The sequence below is a fragment of the Narcine bancroftii genome, chromosome 1 (genome assembly GCF_036971445.1).
Source record: "Narcine bancroftii isolate sNarBan1 chromosome 1, sNarBan1.hap1, whole genome shotgun sequence".
Lineage (NCBI taxonomy): Eukaryota > Metazoa > Chordata > Chondrichthyes > Torpediniformes > Narcinidae > Narcine > Narcine bancroftii.
Window position 1 is genome coordinate 381,897,091 of NC_091469.1, and position 23,036 is coordinate 381,920,126.

The 23,036-nt window shown below is 40.1% G+C and overlaps 1 protein-coding gene across 1 annotated transcript in view; it reads right to left on the reverse strand.

Annotated features, from left to right (window-relative positions):
- The window catches only part of rpp40 (ribonuclease P/MRP 40 subunit), a 73,154-nt gene that overhangs the window by 4,207 nt on the left and 45,911 nt on the right, over positions 1 to 23,036 (reverse strand). Inside the window, exons 5-7 of the mRNA XM_069913507.1 lie at positions 5,655 to 5,780; positions 4,361 to 4,550; positions 3,545 to 3,679 (exon numbers count right to left, since the gene is read on the reverse strand). Coding sequence (XP_069769608.1) covers positions 3,545 to 3,679; positions 4,361 to 4,550; positions 5,655 to 5,780 — 451 coding nt within the window. The remainder of the gene's footprint in view (positions 1 to 3,544; positions 3,680 to 4,360; positions 4,551 to 5,654; positions 5,781 to 23,036) is intronic.

A 23,036-nucleotide genomic window follows, 5' to 3' on the forward strand; every position in this document is an offset into this window, starting at 1 on the left:
AAGGGAAAATTGGTTGGTTGGGGTTGGGTGTTGGGTTTTTCCTCCTTTGCCTTTTGTCAGTGAGGTGGGCTCTGCGGTCTTCTTCAAAGGAGGTTGCTGCCCGCCAAACTGTGAGGCGCCAAGATGCACGGTTTGAGGCGTTATCAGCCCACTGGCGGTGGTCAATGTGGCAGGCACCAAGAGATTTCTTTAGGCAGTCCTTGTACCTTTTCTTTGGTGCACCTCTGTCACGGTGGCCAGTGGAGAGCTCGCCATATAACACGATCTTGGGAAGGCGATGGTCCTCCATTCTGGAGACGTGACCCATCCAGCGCAGCTGGATCTTCAGCAGCGTGGACTCGATGCTGTCGACCTCTGCCATCTCGAGTTCTTCGACATTAGGGGTGTAAGCGCTCCAATGGATGTTGAGGATGGAGCGGAGACAACGCTGGTGGAAGCGTTCTAGGAGCCGTAGGTGGTGCCGGTAGAGGACCCATGATTCGGAGCCGAACAGGAGTGTGGGTATGACAACGGCTCTGTATACGCTTATCTTTGTGAGGTTTTTCAGTTGGTTGTTTTTCCAGACTCTTTTGTGTAGTCTTCCAAAGGCGCTATTTGCCTTGGCGAGTCTGTTGTCTATCTCATTGTCGATCCTTGCATCTGATGAAATGGTGCAGCCGAGATAGGTAAACTGGTTGACCGTTTTGAGTTTTGTGTGCCCGATGGAGATGTGGGGGGGCTGGTAGTCATGGTGGGGAGCTGGCTGATGGAGGACCTCAGTTTCTTCAGGCTGACTTCCAGGCCAAACATTTTGGCAGTTTCCGCAAAGCAGGACGTCAAGCGCTGAAGAGCTGGCTCTTCTTATAAGGCTCTATTACCTTATAATTAATTACTATATCTACATGCAATTTTTTTGTTTATCATGTACAAAGGCAGCCTGAACTCTGAACACAAGCTTTTATTGGACTTTTAAACCTTTCATTTCACCACACTTTTTATCCTTTCATTAATGTGTCAATATCACTTTACATTCTTTGTCCCTTCACTTCCACTTAATATTGTCAACAAGGTTGAGTACAATGCAGCCAGCTCCTTCAATCAAACGAGGAACATAAATTGTAATTGACTGAGTTCCAAGCATAATTCACGTGACACAAGACTAGTTACAATCTGCCAAGCAGAAAATTATTCATCTATCTTTACTTTGCTCCTGTCAATTAACTGAATCTCTATGCTAAAATGTTATCTGATCCATGACCCCCTCCATTACCTTGTGGAATAGCCTTACATATAAATGCCCTTTGGAAATCCAAATACACTGTATACACACAATACACTACATCAGTTAAACTTCTTTGACCATAAGTCCAACAAGGCAGTAGTCAGCACGGAACGTCCGGCAGACAATTAGAGACATGGTCCTGATAAACACGGTGGGGTGGTTCCCTGAGCAGTCCATTAAGGTCACCTAGCGTAATCCCTCATCACCAGCTCACGAACAACCACCAGGACTTGGCCTAGCTGGCAGGGAGTGGAGCCATCCCAGTCAGATCCTTTGTTTGCAACAGGAATATCATTGACCACACATGTTGTCCACAAGGTGACTGCGCTTGGGTTGAAACGGTTGCTCACCTCTTTGCAGAATGCAGATTCACTAAGAGTGTATGGAGACGGATACAAATGTCCTTGTCACAGTTCATCCCCAACAGCAGCATGACAGGGGACTCTCTAATCTGTTGGCCTTACCCAGGGATGCACAAAGAGACAGATATCCAGAACTGCAGGAAGGCCATCAACTTGGTGAAAGACACCCTTTAGTCTACCAGTAACTTGTTGGTCTTTCAGCACAGAGATGTGAATGAGGGAATGTTGCTCTCTGGCACATTCCAGGATTATGTGCTAAGGGACACAACAATGCTTGGCACAGCCAACACAAGAGCACAGTGGAGAAGGACCACAGTCCAGAGCAACCATTTTCAAAGGGGGCCCAAGCACATTTAAGTAAAAACTTTGTTTTCTTTTCACCTCACATCGCATAAATATTTTTTATGATTTTTATGTAGTTGTTAGGAAACAAGTACAGAAGAACCCAACTAAACTTGATTACTTTACAAGAGGGCCCATAAATTTTGAGGAGAATTCCAAGGGGGTCACAGCTGAAAAAAGGTTGAGAATGGCTAGTATAGAGTCCTTCCATTACTGAACTTGTAAGGGGTGAGACCAAGGGAAGCCCCTCAAACAACAGAGGTGGATAGGATGCAACGACAAGATGCACACTGGTGGCAATGGTGTAAATAGACAGGGTATGACACAATATACAATGATGAAAATATATGAACACAGCACAAAGAGTGCGAAGAGGCTTTGAACTCTTCTGTTTTGTTAATAATTTATTGTCAATAAAGCCTATATATGATCAAAGAAATCCTCAAAACAACTCCAAAACATTTATTAAACCATTATGCTTTTCTAAGTGTTAGGGTAGCGGTTGGTGCAATGCTGTTACAACACCAGAGACCTGGGTTCACATCTGGCACTGTTGGTAAGGTGTTTGTACATTCTCCCTGTGTCTGCGTGGGTTTCCTCCCACCCTTCATATGGGATTGTAGTCTAATTGGGTGTATTTGGGCTGCACAGACCTGTTATTGTGTGGCATTATCTAAATTGTGTTCTATTACTACTGCTTTAATAATATCCAAGGTTTATTCAATCACATGTACACATTTTTGTAACAGATGCTACTTTTCTCTTATCCTCCTTCCTTGCACAAAGATGTGTAACATTTGTGATTTTCTAGACAATTAGACAACTATAGGAGCCACTATAGTACCCAAAAATGCTGGCCTAATTGGTCATTAGAGCCATTAATTTACCTGTATTTTCTCTGGTGATATCATTTTAAATTCGTCCCTCCCTTTTATTCCCTTTGTTTCCTGATATTTTGGCATTCATGTTGAAAAATGGCAACTCCAGACTCCAATGGTGATCAAAAGCTGAGATGTAAGCCTAGCTCTCCTATACCTGCACCAATGAAGCAATTAAACATAACTGAGTACTGACAAACACCTGTGAACCCAAACATTATGGTGCCCTGAAATGGGAAAACTATGTCAATATTGTAATTTTTACATGGTCAAACCAAAATGTATACAAATAATCTTTAATGAAACCTGTTATCTTCTTTGGCTTGGGTTCGCGGACGAAGATTTATGGAGGGGGTAAAAGTCCACGTCAGCTGCAGGCTCGTTTGTGGCTGACAAGTCCGATGCGGGACAGGCAGACACGGTTGCAGCGGCTGCAGGGGAAAATTGGTGGGTTGGGGTTGGGTGTTGGGTTTTTCCTCCTTTGCCTTTTGTCAGTGAGGTGGGCTCTGCGGTCTTCCTGTAATGTGCACTTTAATCACATGTGAATAGTTTGACTACTGATTTAAAACTGGAGGAAATGAAGGAAAAAGGTGTCTGTCCCAAAGCACAGTAATTAGCACAAATAGAAGGCTGATTTTATGCTTGCTTGATTACTGACTGAGCAATCAAGTTCAAAGAGCAGCATTTACAACAGTGCTTACCTCAGCTGGTCCAACAACCGACTTATTCCTTCAGGAATTATAAAGCCAGAGATAGTACAAAGGCATGCCTTGTCCAGGACAGTGTTGGGCTCTGGACAACAGTAGGAAGAAAGAAAGCTGTCTGTCTGATTATTGCTAGGAGAGAAATAAATTGTTTAGAATTAGAATTAATTGGACTTTACACAATTTTACAAAAAAACAGAATGAACTTAAGGACAATGTCAATTTGCAAGACACAAGGAGGCTGACAGCAAGTGTGGCATAGTCCTATCCTGCCCTCCTGACTGTGCAACAAAGATTGTGAATGGAAATAAGTGATGAAAGAATTAAACGTTCTTTATGGCCACGTCCGTTAAGATACCAGGTGGTGTGGGAGAAGGAACTGAATACTTTGTGACCTTCCTACCCAATCATACCTAGAATTGGCAAAGTAATCAGCTACAAAAAATTCAAAAAGTCAAAAATCAGATAATTGACCCTCAGTCAATACCCTCTGTGGTACTTCAAAAATTATTGCTATTGTACAGGTGACTGGAATTCATTTTCTATTTCATAGCTTAGAGGAACAGAGGTTTTGTTAGTGTCAAATCAAAGTTAGTAACCAAAACACAGAATACCACCAAACAGAGACCAAAGTGCACCTTTGCTATTTGTTACTTACTGCTCATCATACAATAAGCAATATTGAGTTCTTCTTTACCAGTTATTGCTAAGTCAGAGCAAGGGAAGCTTGAAAAACCCTGTTACTGTAGTTTACAGCTAGAAAACAAAAACGCAGAGGGGAGATCACATCGAGGTCTGCACATTTCAACTCACCAATCAATGCTACTGAAGACTGCACCAAGCCAATCCAGAAACTCTTGAGAGCTGCACGATTCATTTTCCTTCCCATTCAGTTCATTACTGAGTAGAACAGGACACATGGTTTCTTTTAATATTCTGGTTGACAATGTAGGCTGGTATAGCTGGCAGTGGAAGTAAGATGCTAAAGAGGCTTCTTTTCCACCTAGTTTCAAGTTTAAAAAACATGATCAGAATTGCAATTCAAGTTATTTCAGGCAACATGCAGTTAATACAAATCCACGCTTTCACATTACATTTTATCATGAGATACAATCCTAGGTGCTTCAGTATTAGATGCAAGAGGCAGACTGACTCTCAGCCCAAGACTGGAAACTTGAAGAAATGGAATCATGAAAGAATTTGAAAAATAACACGATAAAATAATGTTGTGTAGCAATTATGAATATGGGCAAAATTATAAAGTCATAGAAACAGGACATTCAACGCACTAAGTCTACACTGACCAAATACTCTTCTAAAATAATCCTACAGTCACCCATTTTATTCTACTAAATCCCTATGAACACCCCACAGTTTAACAATTAACCTACACATAAAAAATTTACAGTGGTGAAGTAACCAATCAACCAGCAAGTCTTTACAATATGGGAGAACCCATGGAAGTGCATGTAGTCACAGGAAGAAGGTGCAAATTCCACACTGGAGTGAGGAGACAGCAGCTCTACAAGCTGCACCACTGTGCATGATGAAAACAAACACGAATGTGAAACTCAGCTCAGGATGTGTGGCAGTGAATGCTCTGATTCAGTATCAACCGAGGGATGCAAGACGCTGACTTGACGAAAATAGAACACATTAAAACTTAGTCTCAGTTAACTGTCTTTGGCATGTAGGTGGAAGCTAACCAGTGCAAAGTGCCACCCAGTGCACCTTGTAGCTAAAGAAAGGCAATGAGCAGAGAAGACAACACATAGAATTTGCTGGTTTGGAGTTGTTAGCCATAGTATTGTAGACCTACTGTATTCTTCTAATGTTTGGTTCCACATCAGGAAAGGGGAATAACAGACTGCCGACTCTCACATGCTGGTGACCAAATAGAATTTCTACCCCCTCGATGTCTGTGTTCAAGGCCTCTTGGCAGATGAGCCATACAGATACCTTGGGTGCTATTATACACAATTGACAGCAATGTATGTCCTACAAATAATCACCTACTACGCTGCTCTTTGTACTTGATTGATTTGCCAAATTTCTTCACATTATGCATTTTTAAGTTCTCATTTAGTTAGAAAAAAATTACTCTTACCTGAGGAACTGCAGGACATCAAAAGGTCAAAGGTTAAAGGTTTTTTCTCTTTTAATGCCCACATCACTCGGTCATATCTCTTTCTACCAGGAACAAAGGAGGCTTCCCTTAAATCAACAGCAACAACTGAAAACAGAATGTGAAATTGTGAAGCCCAAATCTCTCATAACCTCACATAATGCAGGTAGGCAGGTTACAGTCACATCCTAAAGTCAAAGATTATAATCATGGTTTTCCTTCAAAGTCCTCCAGATTTGAGCTCGAAAGGAGTTAAGAAGAAAGAGGATAACATCATCACCTTAATGAATGATACCAGGTAAAACCTGTCTTTTCCTGAGACTGGTCAGTTATTCATATCCTTCTTCCCAAGCTGCCCATCAATGACTCCTCATTTTGATTTGGGGAACTGAAATTTGGCATCTTTGGAAAAACCTGCCCCTCAGAAGTTCAAGTAATGAAAAGTTAGATATGAAAATAATTAGAAAAAAATTGGAGCTGTTTTCAAAATGTTTCAAAGACATGCCAAAAATTACCTCCAAGTTAGAACTTTACAATGAATAAAACAGCAAGGTAATAATGGCAGAATAATTTGTGATGGAATAGAATTGACAAGGATTTTGGGTAAGTACTCTTTATTCATGATCAAAATAATGCACAGCCATTTTTGTACTCACTCAAAAAAAACAGATGGGCTTTGGTTAAGCCTCTCATTCCAAAGAGAGTACCTTGTACAGTCTGGCCCTACGCTGATACTGCATGGAATTATCCCTCTCAATTATTGTGTTTCAGCCTGCAGTCTGAGTGAGATGAGTGCACTACCCACTGAGCCATAGCTGACACTCAATAATACACTGCTGCTCCATTCAAAACAAATTAAAGTTTATTATCATCCAATTGTATAAATACAACTGGATGAAACAGTGTTCTCCGGTCCTCGGAGCATGCACACACACAGACAAACGATTCATATGCGGTGTGAATATACATATACAAAAATATATATTGTTAAATAAATACTAGAATCTCAGAGGGTTTGTATGAGCAGTTCATCAGTTGTTCAGCAGTCTTACTGCCTGTGGAAGCTGTTTCTCAGACTGGTGGGTCTGGCTCTGATACTTCTGTATTTCTTTTACTATGGGAATAGCTACAAGATGCTGTGGTAGGGGTCCTTAACGATTAACAGGAATGTTTTCTAGCACACCATAGTCAGGTATTACCTAAATTAACCAGGGATTGGTGACTGCCCACAGCAATTAATAGCAAGGGTTTGTCTAATAAGGAAAGCCTGAGTAGGGAGAGCTTGTACTTAGTTTGGAAGAATGAGAGGTGATCAAACTGAAACCTGGAGGATTTTGAGAAGGCATAACTGGATTGATGCCGAGAGGCTGGTGTTGAAGCATATCAGCTCCTGCCTGAGCACTGACATGAATCCGTTCCAATTTGCCTACAGGTCTGTGGCAGATGTCATCTCACTGGCTCTACACAAAACCCTGGAATACCTGGACAGCAAAAATGCATTCATCATACAGTTTGGCATTCAACACCATCATCTCCTCAAATCTAATCAACGAACTCTGAGACCTGGGCCTCAATACCCCACTGTGCTATTGGATCCTGGATTTCCTCACCCCCAGATCCCAATCAGTGTGGATTGGCAAGATCATCTCCTCTAAAATCTCCATCAGCACAGGGTTGCACAGGGTTTACACCATTGACTGTGTGGCTCAGTACAAATTTGTTGATGATACCTTGATAAAGGACTCAAGCCCGAAACATCAGTTATGTAGGTAAAAGGTAAAGGTTCCATTATTGTCATTTAGAATGTACCATACATGAAATTCTTTAACTTTTGTCTACCGTAAGACAGACGGAGAATCGCCACTTTGTCCAGCACCCCTCACAGAAACCTACAGCACCTGGTGTTCCTAGGTGGTCTCCCCTTCAAGTACTGACTAGTCCTGTGCCTGTTTTTTTTTTAACCTTTGCTAGGACACTATTTGACCTGCTGAGTTTCTCCAGCATTGTGTTTTAATTGGCACATTAACTCTAGTGGTTAGTACATTGCAATTACTGGCAGGTGCTCCAGCTTCCTCCCATCCTTAAAGTTTAAGGGGATTGTAGGTTAATTGGTGTATTTTGGTGGGGGAAGCATGGTCTTGTATGCCAGAAGGGCCCTTCACCGTGTCACTGTATGTCTTTTCCAAAAATTGGCTTAATGATTGGAGTTGGCGGAGGGTTGTTTTGCTGATTGGAAGTTTGTGACATGGTGTACCACAAGGATCGATGTGAGGTCATTTTAATGGATGTCATCGACTTAGGTGTAAATGTGGGAGCTTTGTGCTGAAAATTTGCAGCTGACATGAAAATGGGTGGTATTATAATAACAAGGAAAGATGGTTTGGGCTAGAGCGTGATATGCCGTAGATCATCTGAAAGTTTTTTTTTAAATTTTTTATTTTTCACACCATAAATCACATTAACCATGGTAAACACTTTTTACTTTTCACACATAGACAGTGCCATTTTCTCCCCCCCCCCCCCCCATCCCATTCTCCCTACCTCCCCCCTCCCGTCCATTTAAGGTATACATTCTAGGATACATTAAACCAGTCAGACAATGTTGTCATTCAATAAAAATACACCAGAAATTCTACTGAGTCCATTCTTTTCATTTCCTTTTCCTTCCGTTAACTTAGGTAATGACTGTCCCCGGTAGGTTTTCGCTATTGTATTTAATGTAAGGCTCCCAAATTTGTTTGAATATTTCAATATTATTTCTTAAACTATATGTTATTTTTTCCAATGGAATACATTTATTCATTTCTATATACCATTGTTGTATTTTCAAATTATCTTCCAATTTCCAGGTTGACATAATACATTTTTTTTGCTATGGCTAGAGCTATCTTAACAAATCTTTTTTGTGCATCCTCCAAATCAATTCCAAATTCTCTGTTTTTTATGTTACTTAGGAGGAAGATCTCTGGATTCTTTGGTATATTGTTTTCTGTTATTTTATTTAATATTTGATTGAGATCATCCCAAAATTTTTTTACTTTCTCACATGTCCAGATTGCATGAATTGTTGTTCCCATTTCTTTTTTACATCGAAAACATCTATCAGATACTGTTGGGTCCCATTTATTTAACTTTTGAGGTGTAATGTATAGCCTGTGTATCCAGTTATATTGTATCATACGTAACCTCGTATTTATTGTATTTCTCATCGTTCCGGAGCATAACTTCTCCCATGTTTCCTTTTTTATCTTTATATTTAAATCTTGTTCCCATTTTTGTTTAGTTTTACCATTTGTTTCCTCATTCTCCTTTTCTTGCAGTTTAATATACATATTTGTTATAAATCTTTTGATTAACATTGTATCTGTAATCACATATTCAAGGTTACTTCCCTCTGACAAACTCAAGCTGCTTCCTAATTTATCCTTCAAGTAGGATCTCAATTGGTAATATGCCAGCGCTGTATCTTGAGTTATATTGTACTTATCTTTCATTTGTTCAAAGGATAAGAATCTATTTCCTGAAAAACAATTTTCTATTCTTTTAATCCCTTTTTTTTCCCATTCTCTAAAGGAAAGGTTATCTATTGTAAAAGGGAGTAACTTGTTTTGCGTCAATATTAGTTTTGGTAATTGATAATTTGTTTTATTTCTTTCTACATGAATCTTCTTCCAAATATTGAGGAGATGATGTAATACTGGAGAACTTCTATGTTGTACCAATTTTTCAACCCATTTATATAATATGTGTTCAGGTATCTTTTCCCCTATTTTATCTAATTCTAATCTCGTCCAATCTGGCTTTTCCCTTGTTTGATAAAAATCTGATAGGTATCTCAATTGTGCGGCTTTATAATAATTTTTAAAATTTGGCAGTTGTAAGCCTCCTTGTTTATACCATTCTGTTAATTTATCTAGTGCTATCCTCGGTTTCCCACCTCTCCATAAAAATTTCCTTATTATTTCCTTTAACTCCTTGAAGAATTTCTCTGTCAGTTGTATTGGCAATGCCTGAAATAAGTATAATATCCTTGGAAAAATGTTCATTTTAATACAGTTTATCCTTCCTATTAGTGTTAGTGGTAAATCTTTCCAATGCTCTAAATCGTCCTGTAATTTTTTCATTATTGGATAATAATTGAGTTTATATAGTTGGCCAAGATTTTTGTTTATTTGTACACCTAGGTATCTTATTGCTTGCATTTGCCATCTAAATGGTGATTCCTTCTTAAATTTTGAGAAATCCGCATTATTCATAGGCATTGCTTCACTTTTATTTACGTTTATCTTGTAACCCGACACTTCTCCATATTCCTTCAATTTCTTGTATAATTCTTTTATTGATAGTTCTGGTTCTGTTAAGTACACTATAACATCATCCGCAAATAAACTGATTTTATATTCCTTGTCTTTTATTTTTATTCCTTTTATATTATTATCTGTTCTTATCAATTCTGCTAGTGGTTCTATAGCTAACGCAAACAATAAAGGTGATAGTGGGCATCCCTGCCGTGTTGACCTGCTTAAGTTAAATTGCTTTGATACATGTCCATTTACTGTCACTTTCGCTAACGGCCCCTTATATAATGCTTTAATCCAATTAATATACTTCTCCGGTAAACTGAATTTTTGCAATACTTTGAACAAATAATTCCATTCTACTCTGTCAAAGGCCTTCTCTGCGTCTAAAGCAACTGCTACTGTAGGTGCTTTATTCCCTTCTACTGCATGAATTAAGTTAATAAATTTACAAATATTGTCTGTTGTGCGTCTTTTTTTGATAAATCCAGTTTGGTCTAAATTTACCATTTTCGGTACATAGTCTGCTAATCTGTTTGCTAATAGTTTAGCTATTATCTTATAATCTGTGTTAAGTAAAGATATTGGTCTATATGACGCTGGTGAGAGTGGATCTTTCCCTTGCTTTACTATTACTGTAATTATTGCTGTTTTACATGAATCTGGTAAGCTTTGTGTTTTATCAATCTGGTTGATTACTTCCAGGAGGGGCGGAATTAATAAATCTTTAAATGTTTTGTAGAATTCTATTGGGAATCCATCCTCTCCTGGTGTCTTATTATTTGGTAATTTTTTTATTATCTCTTGTATTTCTACTGTTCCAAATGGTTCTGTTAATTTATTTTGTTCCTCTATTTGTAGTTTTGGTAGTTCAATTTTAGTCAGAAATTCATCTATTTTCCCTTCTTTCCCTTCGTTTTCAGTTCGGTATAATTGTTCATAGAATTCTCTAAAGTTTTCCTTAATTTCTTTTGGATTATATGTAATTTGTTTGTCTTTTTTCCTTGATGCCAATACCATTTTCTTAGCTTGTTCTGTCTTAAGCTGCCATGCTAGGATTTTATGCGTTTTTTCACCTAGTTCATAATATTTCTGTTTTGTCTTCATTATGTTCTTCTCCACCTTATGTTTGTAGTGTTTCATATTTTATTTTTTTATCTGCCAATTCTCTTCTTTTAGTTGTATCTTCCTTCATTGCTAATTCTTTTTCTATATTTACTATTTCCCTTTCCAACTGCTCTGTTTCCTGGTTATAGTCCTTCTTCATCTTGGTTACATAACTTATTATTTGCCCTCTAATGAATGCTTTCATTGCATCCCATAGTATAAACTTATCTTCCACTGATTCCGTATTTATTTCAAAATACATTTTTATTTGTTTTTCAATAAATTCTCTAAAATCCTGCCTTTTAAGTCACATGGGGTTTAATCTCCATCTATACATTCTTGGAGGGATGTCTTCTAACTTTACTGTCAATATTAAGGGTGAATAGTCCGATAGTATTCTAGCTTTATATTCTGTTTTTCTTACTCTGTCTTGCATACGAGCTGATAACAAAAATAGGTCTATTCTTGAGTATGTTTTATGTCTAGCCGAGTAATATGAATATACCTTTTCCTTTGGGTGTTGTTTCCTCCATATATCCAAAAGTTGCATTTCTTCCCTCGATTTAATTATAAATTTGGTTACTTTGTTCTTTCTGTTAATTTTTTTCCCAGTTTTGTCCATATTTAAATCCAAATTCAGGTTGAAGTCCCCTCCTATTAATATGTTCCCTTGCGTATCTGCTACCTTCAAAAAGATATCTTGCATAAACTTTTGATCTTCTTCATTAGGTGAATATACATTGAGTAGATTCCAAAACTCCGAATATATCTGACATTTTATCATTACGTATCTCCCTGCTGGATCTATTATTTCCTCTTCTATTTTAAATGGCACATTTTTACTAATTAATATAGCTACTCCTCTTGCTTTTGAATTATACGATGCTGCTGTTACGTGTCCTACCCAATCTCTCTTTAATTTCTTGTGCTCCAATTCAGTTAAATGTGTTTCTTGCACAAATGCTATATCAATTTTTTCTTTTTTCAGTAAATTTAGCAGTTTCTTCCTTTTAATTTGGTTATGTATTCCATTAATATTTAAAGTCATATAGTTCAACGTAGCCATTTTATACTTTATTTATCTTCCCTTCCCGTTTCTCCATCATTACCTTTCCTTCTTATCCATTTCTGTTTTCTTGTTTTGAACCCTTTATAAGACAACATTCCTAAAACATCAAACATTTTCCTTATTCTCCTATTTAAAACTTCTTTAGCCCCAATCTCCCCTTCCCCTCCTAAGTTGTCCTTTATCCCTTGTCGGACAACCACATCTCCCCTCTCCATTTGGATTTGCGAATTCACTCGCAAGCGTCAGCTGATTTTGCAGTGACCGCAACTCCTCCCCACCCAGCACTCCCCAGAAAAGATTTCACTTTTCATATGTAACAAAGGTCACTTTTAGTTCCCTCCTTATTCCCTCTATTCCATTTCCTTCCCTTATTAATTCTTGTCTATACTATCTATATTTTCCTCTAAATACGGATACATTCATGTATGCACATTATACATATACACACACATATACCTCTTTACCCACATACATATAGCTCGTGGTCATTTTTACTCTCATTACATGTCTTCATCTCTCTGGTTGTTTTGTAGTTGTTCTGCAAATTTTCTTGCTTCCTCTGGATCCGAGAATAGTTTTTTTTCTTCCCATAAGGTCGTTTTCGATGTATTAAACTCCTTTCTCTTCTTCAGGAGTTCAAAGCTTATGTGTCTTTTTAGTTCTCAGTCTTTTGTACTCTAGTTACACGTCTTCATCCCTCAGTCTATTTTGTAATTGTTCTGCAAATTTTCGTGCTTCCTCTGGATCCGAGAATAGTCTGTTTTGTTGTCCTGGAATAAATATTTTCAATACCGCTGGATGCTTTAGTATAAATTTATCCCCTTTCTTCCATAAAATCGCCTTTGCTGTATTGAACTCCTTTCTCTTCTTCAGGAGTTCAAAACTTATATCTGGATAAGTGAAGATTTTTTGCCCTTTGTACTCCAGTGGCTTGTTGCCCTCTCTTACTTTTTCCATTGTCTTCTCCAGTACCTTTTCTCTTGTAGTATATCTTAGGAATTTTACTAAAATAGATCTTGGCCTTTGTTGTGGTTGTGGTTTAAAGGCCAATGCTCTATGTGCCCTTTCTATTTCCATATCTTGCTGTAGTTCTGGACATCCTAGGATCCTGGGGATCCAATCTTTTATAAACTCTCTCATATTCTTGCCTTCTTCATCTTCCTTAAGGCCCACTATCTTTATGTTATTTCTTCTGTTATAATTTTCCATTATATCTATTTTCTGAGCTAACAGTTCTTGTGTCTCTATAACTTTTTTATTAGATTCCTCTAATTTCTTTTTTAAGTCCTCTACCTCCATTTCTACTGCTGCTTCCATCTTGTCCATTTTCTTTCCCATTTCTGTTAAGGTCATATCTATTTTATTCATTTTCTCTTCTGTACTGTTTATTCTTCTTCTTCTTAAATCATTAAATTCTTGTGCTTGCCATTCTTTAAATGACTCCATGTATTCTTTAATAAGAGAAAGTATATCCTTTATCTTGCCTTTCCCTTCTTCTTCTATTTCACTGTACTCTTCCTCTTCTTCTTCCTCTGGGTTGGCCATCTGTTGTTTCTTTGTTGCCCTTTTCTTCTCTTCTTTCTTGTTTTCGTTGTCTTCTATGTTCTCCTTTTGCTGCAGGTGTTCTGCAGGTGTCATAGCCGGCTGTGGAGATAGACTCCCCAGCTAGTCACCCCTCCCGTCGGTGTGTTTTTTTTTTGTATGCGCATGCGCGGTTGCGCACTTTTACTCGGCTCAGCGAGCCATTTTTGTAGTCCACTTTTTACCGACCTGAGGGAGTGGGTTTCTCTCTCCACCGCGGGCCTCTTCGAGCAGGTAAGGCCTTCTCCTTCTTCTTCCGTTGTCTTCTCTTCCTCTCTTCTTACCGTTGATTTCGATTTTTCTTTTATCGTCGCCATCTTCCTTCCACCTTTATACTCACTTTTCTTTAATTTTTATTTTTGTGCCTTTGTATTTTCCTTTGTTTTTCCCGACTTTTCTGGAGAGGGCTGGAGTTCACCGTCCGGCCACTACTCCATCACGTGACTCCCCAGATCATCTGAAAGTTTGCGGGAGTGCTGGCAGATGCAATTTTATCTTGTTAAATGAAATAGAATGTGGTTTTGGAAGGACAAACAAGGGTGGGGCATTCATTGGTAAATGGTAAGGCTCCAGTGATTGTTGATGTACAGAAGAATCTTGCATAGATGAACCCATAGATTCCAGAAAGTAACATCAAAGGTGGAGAAGGTAGTGCAGAAAGCGTTGATTTCAACAATTGTGGTAATTGTTTACCCCTCTCACCTTAACCCTTAGTGTGTGTGTTTTTAAAAAAAAGTGTGCATCCATTACCATAGAACAGTGGTTCCCAACTTTTTACTTTCCACTCACATACCATTTTAAGTATTCCCTATGCCATAAGTGTTCTGTGATTAGTAAGTGATTGCTTTAGGTGGTATGTGAGTGGGAAGGGAAGGTTGAGAATCACTGCTCGAGACCCAATTATTACTGAAATATTTTGCTTGAGAAAAATTGTCATTGGCCCATTTCCTTTGGAGTTATGAAACTGTGCACATAACGAATCAATTTGGAATGATCAAAACAGTGGTTTTCAAACCTTTTCTTTCCACCCACATACCACCTTAAGCAATCCCTTATTAATCACAGAACACTTATGGCATAGGGAATACTTAAAGTGGTATGTGAGTGGAAAGTAAAAGGTTGGGAACCACTGCCAAAGAACATTACAGCACAGAGACTGGCCTCTTCAGCCCTTCTAGTCTGTGTCAAACCATTTTGTTTTGCCTGCTCCCATTGATCTGCACCCAGTCTGTGCCCCTCCATACCTCTGCCGTCCTCTTGAAAGTTAAGACTGAGCTCACATTCACAACTTCAGCTGGAGGCTCGCTCTACCTCCACCAGTCCTGTGTGAAGAAGTTCCCCCTTATGTTCTGGCATGGTTGGCGTAGCGGTTTGTGCAACACCTTTACAATGCCAGCGATCGGGACTGGACCAGGGTTGGAATCTACTCCATCTCTGTGTGGGTTTTATCTGGAGGCTCCAGTTTCCTCCCACCATTAAAAAAAAAACGTACCAGGTGTAGGTTAATAGGGCATAAATTGGGTGGCACAGACTTGTGAGCCAAAATTACCTGTTACCGTGCTGGATGTCTAAATTAAATTAAATACCACTGCAGTGGCCTGTATAAAATGAGGTGATGAGTTAGCATAGAGGATAGAGATTGAAAATGCTTCATAGAGTACTAAGTCAAAGTCACCAAGACTAAGGAGCTGATTGTAGTCTTTAGGAAATGAAAACAACAGGTGTATGATCCTGAGATCATTGGGGAAATTAGAGATGGAGAAGGTGAGAAAATTTAAATTTCAGGGAATCACCATCGCGGAGGAACTGTCCTGGACCTATCATACTAATGTCACTATGAAGAAAGCATTTCAGTGCCTCTACCTCGTTAAGAGTTTGTGGAGATTTGATATGCCATCGAAAACCTTGGCAAAGATATACAGATGTCAATATGTTGAGGTGCCGACGAGAGATGGGGAAGTGTTAGATCTACTGTTGAGGAATGGAATAGGGCAGGTGACAGAGGTGTGTGTTGGGGTGCACTTCAGATCCAGTGATCATGGAACCATTAGTTTCAGCTTAATTATGGAAAAGGATAAGTCTGGTCCGAAGATGAAGGTATGAGTGGGGGGAAAGACCATTGGAGAATTGGAGAGCATTTAAAGGTGAGATTTTGAAAGTGCAGAATCTTTATGTTTCTGTCAGGACAAAAGGCAAGGCCAAATGCTCAAGGGAGTCATGGTTTTCTAGAGAGATTAGGAAGATGGTTTGGGATAAGAGGGAGGCCTACATTAAATACAAGAAGCAAAGGATGGAAGAGATGTTTGAATGATACATACATTGTAAAAAGAACCTTGCTGGAAATTAGAAAGGCAAAAAAAAGGTATGGGGAGGCTACAGCAAATAGGGTGAAAGCAAATCCAAAAGGTCTTTACAAATATGTGAACAGCAGAAGGAAAGTTAAGGATAGAATAGGTCCACTGGAAAATCAGAGCAGTGGAATGTCTAAGGAACTATATGAGATGGGGGAGATAATGAATAAATTTTTCTCGTCAGTGTTCATGAGGGAAAGAGATATTGAATTGTGTAGGATAGGTGAGGCAAAAGGGTTAGTTATGGAAAAGATGAGGATTAGTAAAGAAGGGATTTTTGAACTGCTGGGGTATATAAAGGTAGATAAATCTCCTGGTCATGATAGATTTTTCCCAGGACCTTAAGGGAGGTCAGGGAGGAAATAGCGGAGGCTCTGAAGGTGATTTTTCAACGGTCACTGGAGGAGGGTGTGGTGCCATGGGATTGGAGAATTGCAAACATAGTTCCATTGTTTAAAAAGTACGCAAGGTGTAGGCCAAGCAATTATTGACCAGTAAGTTTGACATCGGTGGTGGGGAAACTAATGGAAGGAATTCTTAGGGATAATATGTATAAATATCTGGAAAGGCAGGGATTGATCAGGGACATCCAACATGGGTTTGTGAGGGAAAAGTTGTTTTTGATGAATCTTGTTGAATTTTTTGAAGAGGTGACCAGAAAGGTTGATGAAGATAGAGCAGTTGATGTGGTCTATTTGGATTTTAGTAAGGCCTTCGATAAGGTTCCATATGAAAGGTTAGTGAGGAAGGTTCAGTCTCTAGGGATTAATATAGAGATAGTCAGATGGATTCAGCAGTGGCTGGATGATAGGCACCAGAGAGTCATGGTGGACAACTGTCTGTCAGGATGGAGTCCAGTGATGAGCGGTGTGCTTCAGGCATCGGTGTTGGGTCCTTTGTTGTTCATCATTTAAATTAATGATGGGGTGGTAAATTGGGTGAGTAAATTTGCAGATGATACAAAAATAGGGGAGTTGTGGATAATGAGGAGGGTTTTCATGGACTACAGAATGATTTGGACTGTTTGGAAAGGTGGGCTGAAAGGAGGCAGATGAAGTTTAATGTAGATAAGTGTGAGGTGCTTGATTTTGGGAGGAATAACCAAAATAGGACGTATGCAGTGAAGGGGAGGGTATTGAGGAATGCAGAGGAACAGAGAGATCTTGGAATAATGGTTCATCATTCCTTGAAGGTGGATTCCCATGTAGCTAGGGTGGTGAAGAAGGCTTTTGGTATGCTGGCCTTCATAAATCATAGCATAGAATATAGGCGCTGGGGGGTGATGTTGAGACTGTTTAAGGCATTGGTGAGGCCAAGTTTGGAGTACTGTGTGCAGTTCTGGTTTCCAAATTATAGGGAGGATATAAAATAAGGTTGAGAGGATGCAAAGAAGGTTTACAAAAATGTTGCCTGGATTGCAGTATCTTGAATACGGAGAAAGATTGGGTAGACTGGGACTTTATTCATTGGAGCGTAGAAGGTTGAGAGGGGATTTGATAGAGGTATTTAAAATTATGAAGGGAATAAAGTAAATGTGAATAGGTTCTTTCCCCTGAGGGTAGGGGAGATTGGAACAAGGGGTCATAAGTTAAAGGTTAGGTGGAAAAACTTTAGGAGTAATACAAGAGGATGCTTCTTCACTAAGAGAGTGGTGGCTGAATGGAACGATCTACTGGAAGAAGTAGTTGCGGCAGGGTCAATTCTGTCATTTAAGAGGAGATTGGATGAGAAGGTAGGTGAAACTAGTGGAGTTTCACGTAAATCGGTGCAGACTAGAAGGGCCAATATGGCCTGTTTCCGTACTGTAAATTGTTATATGTCATTCATGTACTCTGACAATAAATCTGAACTTTGAGTAGATGTTTCCCCAGGTTGGGGTAGAGAAATCTAGAATAAATGTATAAATGTTATAAATTTAGGCAAACAGCATGGTTTCAGTGTTGCGGCTTCACACTCACGCGGGCTTTGCATAGGGCTGGGCGCCACTGGTGACGTAACGGAGAAGACGTCTGAGTGCAAATATGCACATGCGCGGGCCAACAACACAATCACTTGCAGGGAAGGAGCAATTTGGGCAGCACTGGGCCATGGCAGAGGGAGAGAAGGGCAAGCTGGGAGTGAGCAGGTTCTGGTGAGAAATAGCGATTAAAGGACACAAAGTTTATCTGAAATGAATAGTGTGAATTCTCTTAATTTGTGTGGCAAGTTTAGCAGATCTTGCACTGGTGTCCCGTTGCTTCTCAGAACCTTCCTGGAAAAGATAGAAATGTCTGAAGCTAAAAATATCACAGCAGCAGTCAAGGAGATCAAGCTCGAAGTCCCAACCCTCTTTCAAATCAACGCATGAGCGTGGTTTTCTATCCTAGAGACATGTTTCCATTCACTGAATATCACTAGCCAGAGGACAGCATTCGACTTGCTCACGGCTCGTCTCCCAGAGCAGATTGCTTACGAGGTAGATGTGTTTCTTAATCTGGATGAAACAACACCTTATGACATGCTTATGGTAGCCAGACTGAAGCAAACCCAACCCTCCAAGCAATCCCGCATTGTGGAACTGCTAGCAGATGACAATCTTGGTGATAGGAGGCCATCGCACATGCTGTGGAGATGGCACAGGCTGGGCAGAGACGAGAGGATCAAAGGTGATGTTTGGAAACAGAGGTTCCTCTGTTGTCTACACAAGTTCAGGGGCACCAGATAGGTATTTTTCAATCAGCCAATATTGATCAACTTGCAAAACAGGCCGATATTGTCACGGAGACAACCTCAACAGTGCCCCAAGGGGTGGTCAGGGCAACAACCATTAAACCAGGGAAAACAGAGTTGGAGCAACAAGTTGCAGCACTAACCACACAAGTTGAGGCTTTAACGATACAGCTGAATCATCCCCAATTCTGCTCCAACTCCAATGGTATGGGTTGGGGACGAGGGAGAAGTGGCACCCAACATGCATGTTGGAAACACCAGAAATTTGGCACTGTGAATTGGTTGTGCCAACCTCCTTGCACCTTCCAAAAACAGCACCCGGAAAGCGAAGAGGCTCAGCAGAAGAGGCGACGCTGCCCTTGGGCAACTCAACCACTGCCTTTTCCTGAAAGACTGCCTCTGGTGAACAATTCTTAATCGATTTAGGCACAGAGATGTCAGTCATTCCTCCCACGCCACAAGAGTGCAGTCACTCTAATCCGGCATGTGTCCCTGCTGCCGCAAACAATTTGAGCAACCAGACATTTGGCCAGAGGTCACGCGCTTGATTTCGGCCTCCACAAACTTATTTGGTTGATTTTCACCGGAGCAAATATTTGCAGACCCATTGTTGAAGTGGATTTTCTGTCTCACTTTTTCCTGCTGGTGGATATGAAACATCACCATTTAATAGACTGCCATACAAGCACATACGTGAGCTGAATTCATCACCCCACAATGACTGTCACTGCTCAGGAGCATTCCATTCCGGGGTTCCTCAAGCTGTTCCCTTGCCTCGTGACTCCATCAAACATATGGTGACTCACCACATCCAGACCTGCGGTCCTCCTGTTGCAGCGCATGCATGAAGGCTGTTCCTGGATTGCCTTAAGATTGCAAAAGCTGAGTTCAACCACTTGCAGGAGTTGGGAATAGTCCACTGATATGACAGCTGCTGGACATCACAATGTGATCTTGAAAAATTCCCAAGGGGACTGGCGGTCGCAAGGAGATTACCATGCTCTGATTACCACCATCCCCGACCAATACAGCATCCTAAATTTGCATGATTTCTCGGTGAACCTACATGACAAGAGGGTGTTCACAAAATTCGACCTTGCGCACACCTATTACCAAATCCTTATCTAGCCTATATCAGTGGTTCTCAACCTTTTTCTTTCCATTCACATACTACTTTATGTATTCATTATGCCATAGATGCTCTGTGATTAGTAAGGGATTGCTTAAGGTGGGATGTGGGTGGAAAGATAAAGGTTGAAAACCACTGTTTTAATCATACCTAATTGACTCGTTATGTGCACAGTTTCACAACTGCAAAGGAAATGGGCCAATGACAATTTTTGTCAAGCAAAATATTTCAGTAACAATTAGGTCTAGAGCAGTGATTCTCATCCTTCCCTTCCCACTCACATCCCACATTAAGCAATCACTTACTAATCACAGAGCACCGAAGGCATAGGGATTACTGAAAGTGGTATGTGAGTGGAAAGAAAAAGGTTGCAAACCACTGCTGTAGATGTTCCCATAACAGCGATTATTACTCCTTTTGGTACATCTGAATTCCTAAGGATGCAATTTGGTTTGTGAAATGCAGCTCAATCGTTCCAGCCTCAATTTCATATATATGAAATTCTGGTAGCAACTGCCATGAAGCGAAGCACAGGAATCACTGCATGACTCTTTTCCAGTGGTTCTACAAATATGGGATTATAATCAAGCCATAATAATGAGCTTTTGGTGTCAATTATCTCATCTTTTTGAGGCATCGAGTTACAAAGGAAGCAAATGTCTGGGGAATTCCAAACTACCCATGCCCACTTCATTCACCCAGTTATGTCATTTTCTGGGGATGATAAATGTTTACCGCTGTTTTCTACCCAACTTTGCCACGTCCCTCTGACCAACCTCCTCAAAGGTCCGGAAAAAAAAAAATCAACTTCCAAGAAACCCTGCGTTTAAGCGGAGATGCTTCAGGCTTTCAACAACTTGAAGACAACTCTCACTGATGCGAATATGCTTGTCAACTAGAGGCCCTATACCCTCCTCTTACTCACCACAGATGTCTCTAACAACACTGTGGGAGAGACATTTTGGAGCAACAGGTCAATGGCAGGTTGGAGCCTCTGGCATTTAAAAAAAAAAATCAAGCTATCAACCACTAAGATGAGATACAGTATGTTCAGATGACAACTCCTGGCCATTTATCTTCCCATCAAGCATTTCTGCCTTGTATTAGAATTCCGCTCTTTCACTATTTATACAGACCATCAGCCACTTACATATACTTCTTGGACAAGCCCACAGCACTATTCACCGCAGGAAATCTGCCACTTGGATTTCATCCTGCAATTCTCCAGTGACATCAGGCACAGCTAAGGGTAATCGAATGCTGTGACCAGTGTGGAAGTGGAGGCTTTGCACTTGACAACAACCATCGATTTCAATGCAAAGGCTCACGCACAATGTTATGATCCCAAGCTCATTCAGTACCGCCAGAATGGCATGCGTCTCAAACTGGAAGACTTGCATTGACAACTCAAATGAGACAATAGTGTAGGACACGTCCACCCGCAAGCCTAGAATCAAAGCATCAGGAAATCTTCAATGAACTCCATAACCTCTCTCATCCAGGCTAGAAAGCAACAATCAAGCTGGTTACTGAGCATTTCACCTGGCTGCACATTTAGCATGACATCGAACTATGGGCAAAGATCCGCTTGCCATGTCAGCATTCCAAGGTCATCTGCAAACAAACTAAGATCACACTCGGTGATTTTCCTATCCCAGATTCTCATTTTGAACATATCCACCTGGATCTGGTCAGTCCACCTTCATCATTGAGAGGGTATACCTTTTTAGTCACCTGCAAAAATCAAACTACAAGATGGCAAGAGGCCATCCCAGTCACCAACATCTCAATATAGACAGTTGCCAGAGCTTTTTATTAACCGATGGTTTCCAACCTTCAGTGCCCCAGGGTTGATAACAATAGACCAACGATCACAGTTCAAATCGGCACTCTTCTGACCGCTTGCCATCTTTTTGGGCACCAACCGAATTTGAACAAAGGCTTACCACCCCCAGGCAAACGGCCTCAAACATTTCCTGTTAGCTAAAACTAGCATTGACAGTTGGGGGGTGACACATCCCAGTGGAGCCAACGGTTGTCCATAGTCCTTTTCGGCATTCATATGGCCTTAAAAGCAGACTTGGATCGTTCAATGGCAGAAATGGTCTATGACACTAATATTACAAAATGTTAATAAAATTATAAAATATATCTTAAAAGGGTAAGATTTTGAGGTTTAATTATCAGGTCATATTTTACAAACAAACATCTTTGTGTCTACAGTTAGCTTTGCAGAGATAATGGAAGTGCTTCTGAGAGTTTCACAAGTAGGTGTTAACGGACCAGCATGTTTGAACAGTGTCCAGGCCCAAGAACTGAAAACTCTTTTGCTTTTAAACTGGTGCTAGAGTTTTAAATGTCTGGTTGACGTTTGTGGTGAAGGCTGCAAGTTGGCAGACCTGCTGCAAAACCCCATTTCAAGACGGGTTTTGAGTTCTGAGTTCAGCTTATTCTAAATTTCTGTAGTCAATTGCAGAGGCTGTGGCTGGTTATTATGTTTCTCCTGAAACAGGAGAAAATAAATCCTTGTGGTAACCAGGAAGAAAAAAGGTTATCTTTTGGAAAATCCCAAGAGGGAGCGAGTTTCTTCAGTAAGACACTTCAGTTGCTGATTGAAGGAGATAATTTTGCATGTCCAACAAACATCTCTCTGAAATCAACAAAGACCTTTCTGAGTGGCAACAACTTAAGTTAAAGCACCAGAGTTTGGTGAATATTCATTTCTGTGCACAGTATAAAAGATTGCCTGATACCAATGAACTTGGAGAAGTGAAAAGTCATTTATTGGACAGTGAAAAAGAACTTTCCTGAACACAAACATTACACACACCTGTGCTTAGAATTAGAAGGGGGTTAAATTAGGTTAAGTTAATAATAATAAAATCAATACTTAACATTACTATGTATTAAGAAAAAGAAAGTTTTGTTTAAGTAGCCATTGGCTGGAGAATTTCTGTTACTGCTGGTTTTTGAGTCCTTTGGCTCGTAACATCATTCTGACACTTCCCAGGGAATCTGTCGATCCTGCTCTTACTAGTAGACCACTTGACCTTGCCAATTAAGTCAATCGACTACAGCAATCCGTTCAATCACTCAGGCCAATGCCAAAGAGGCAAGCAG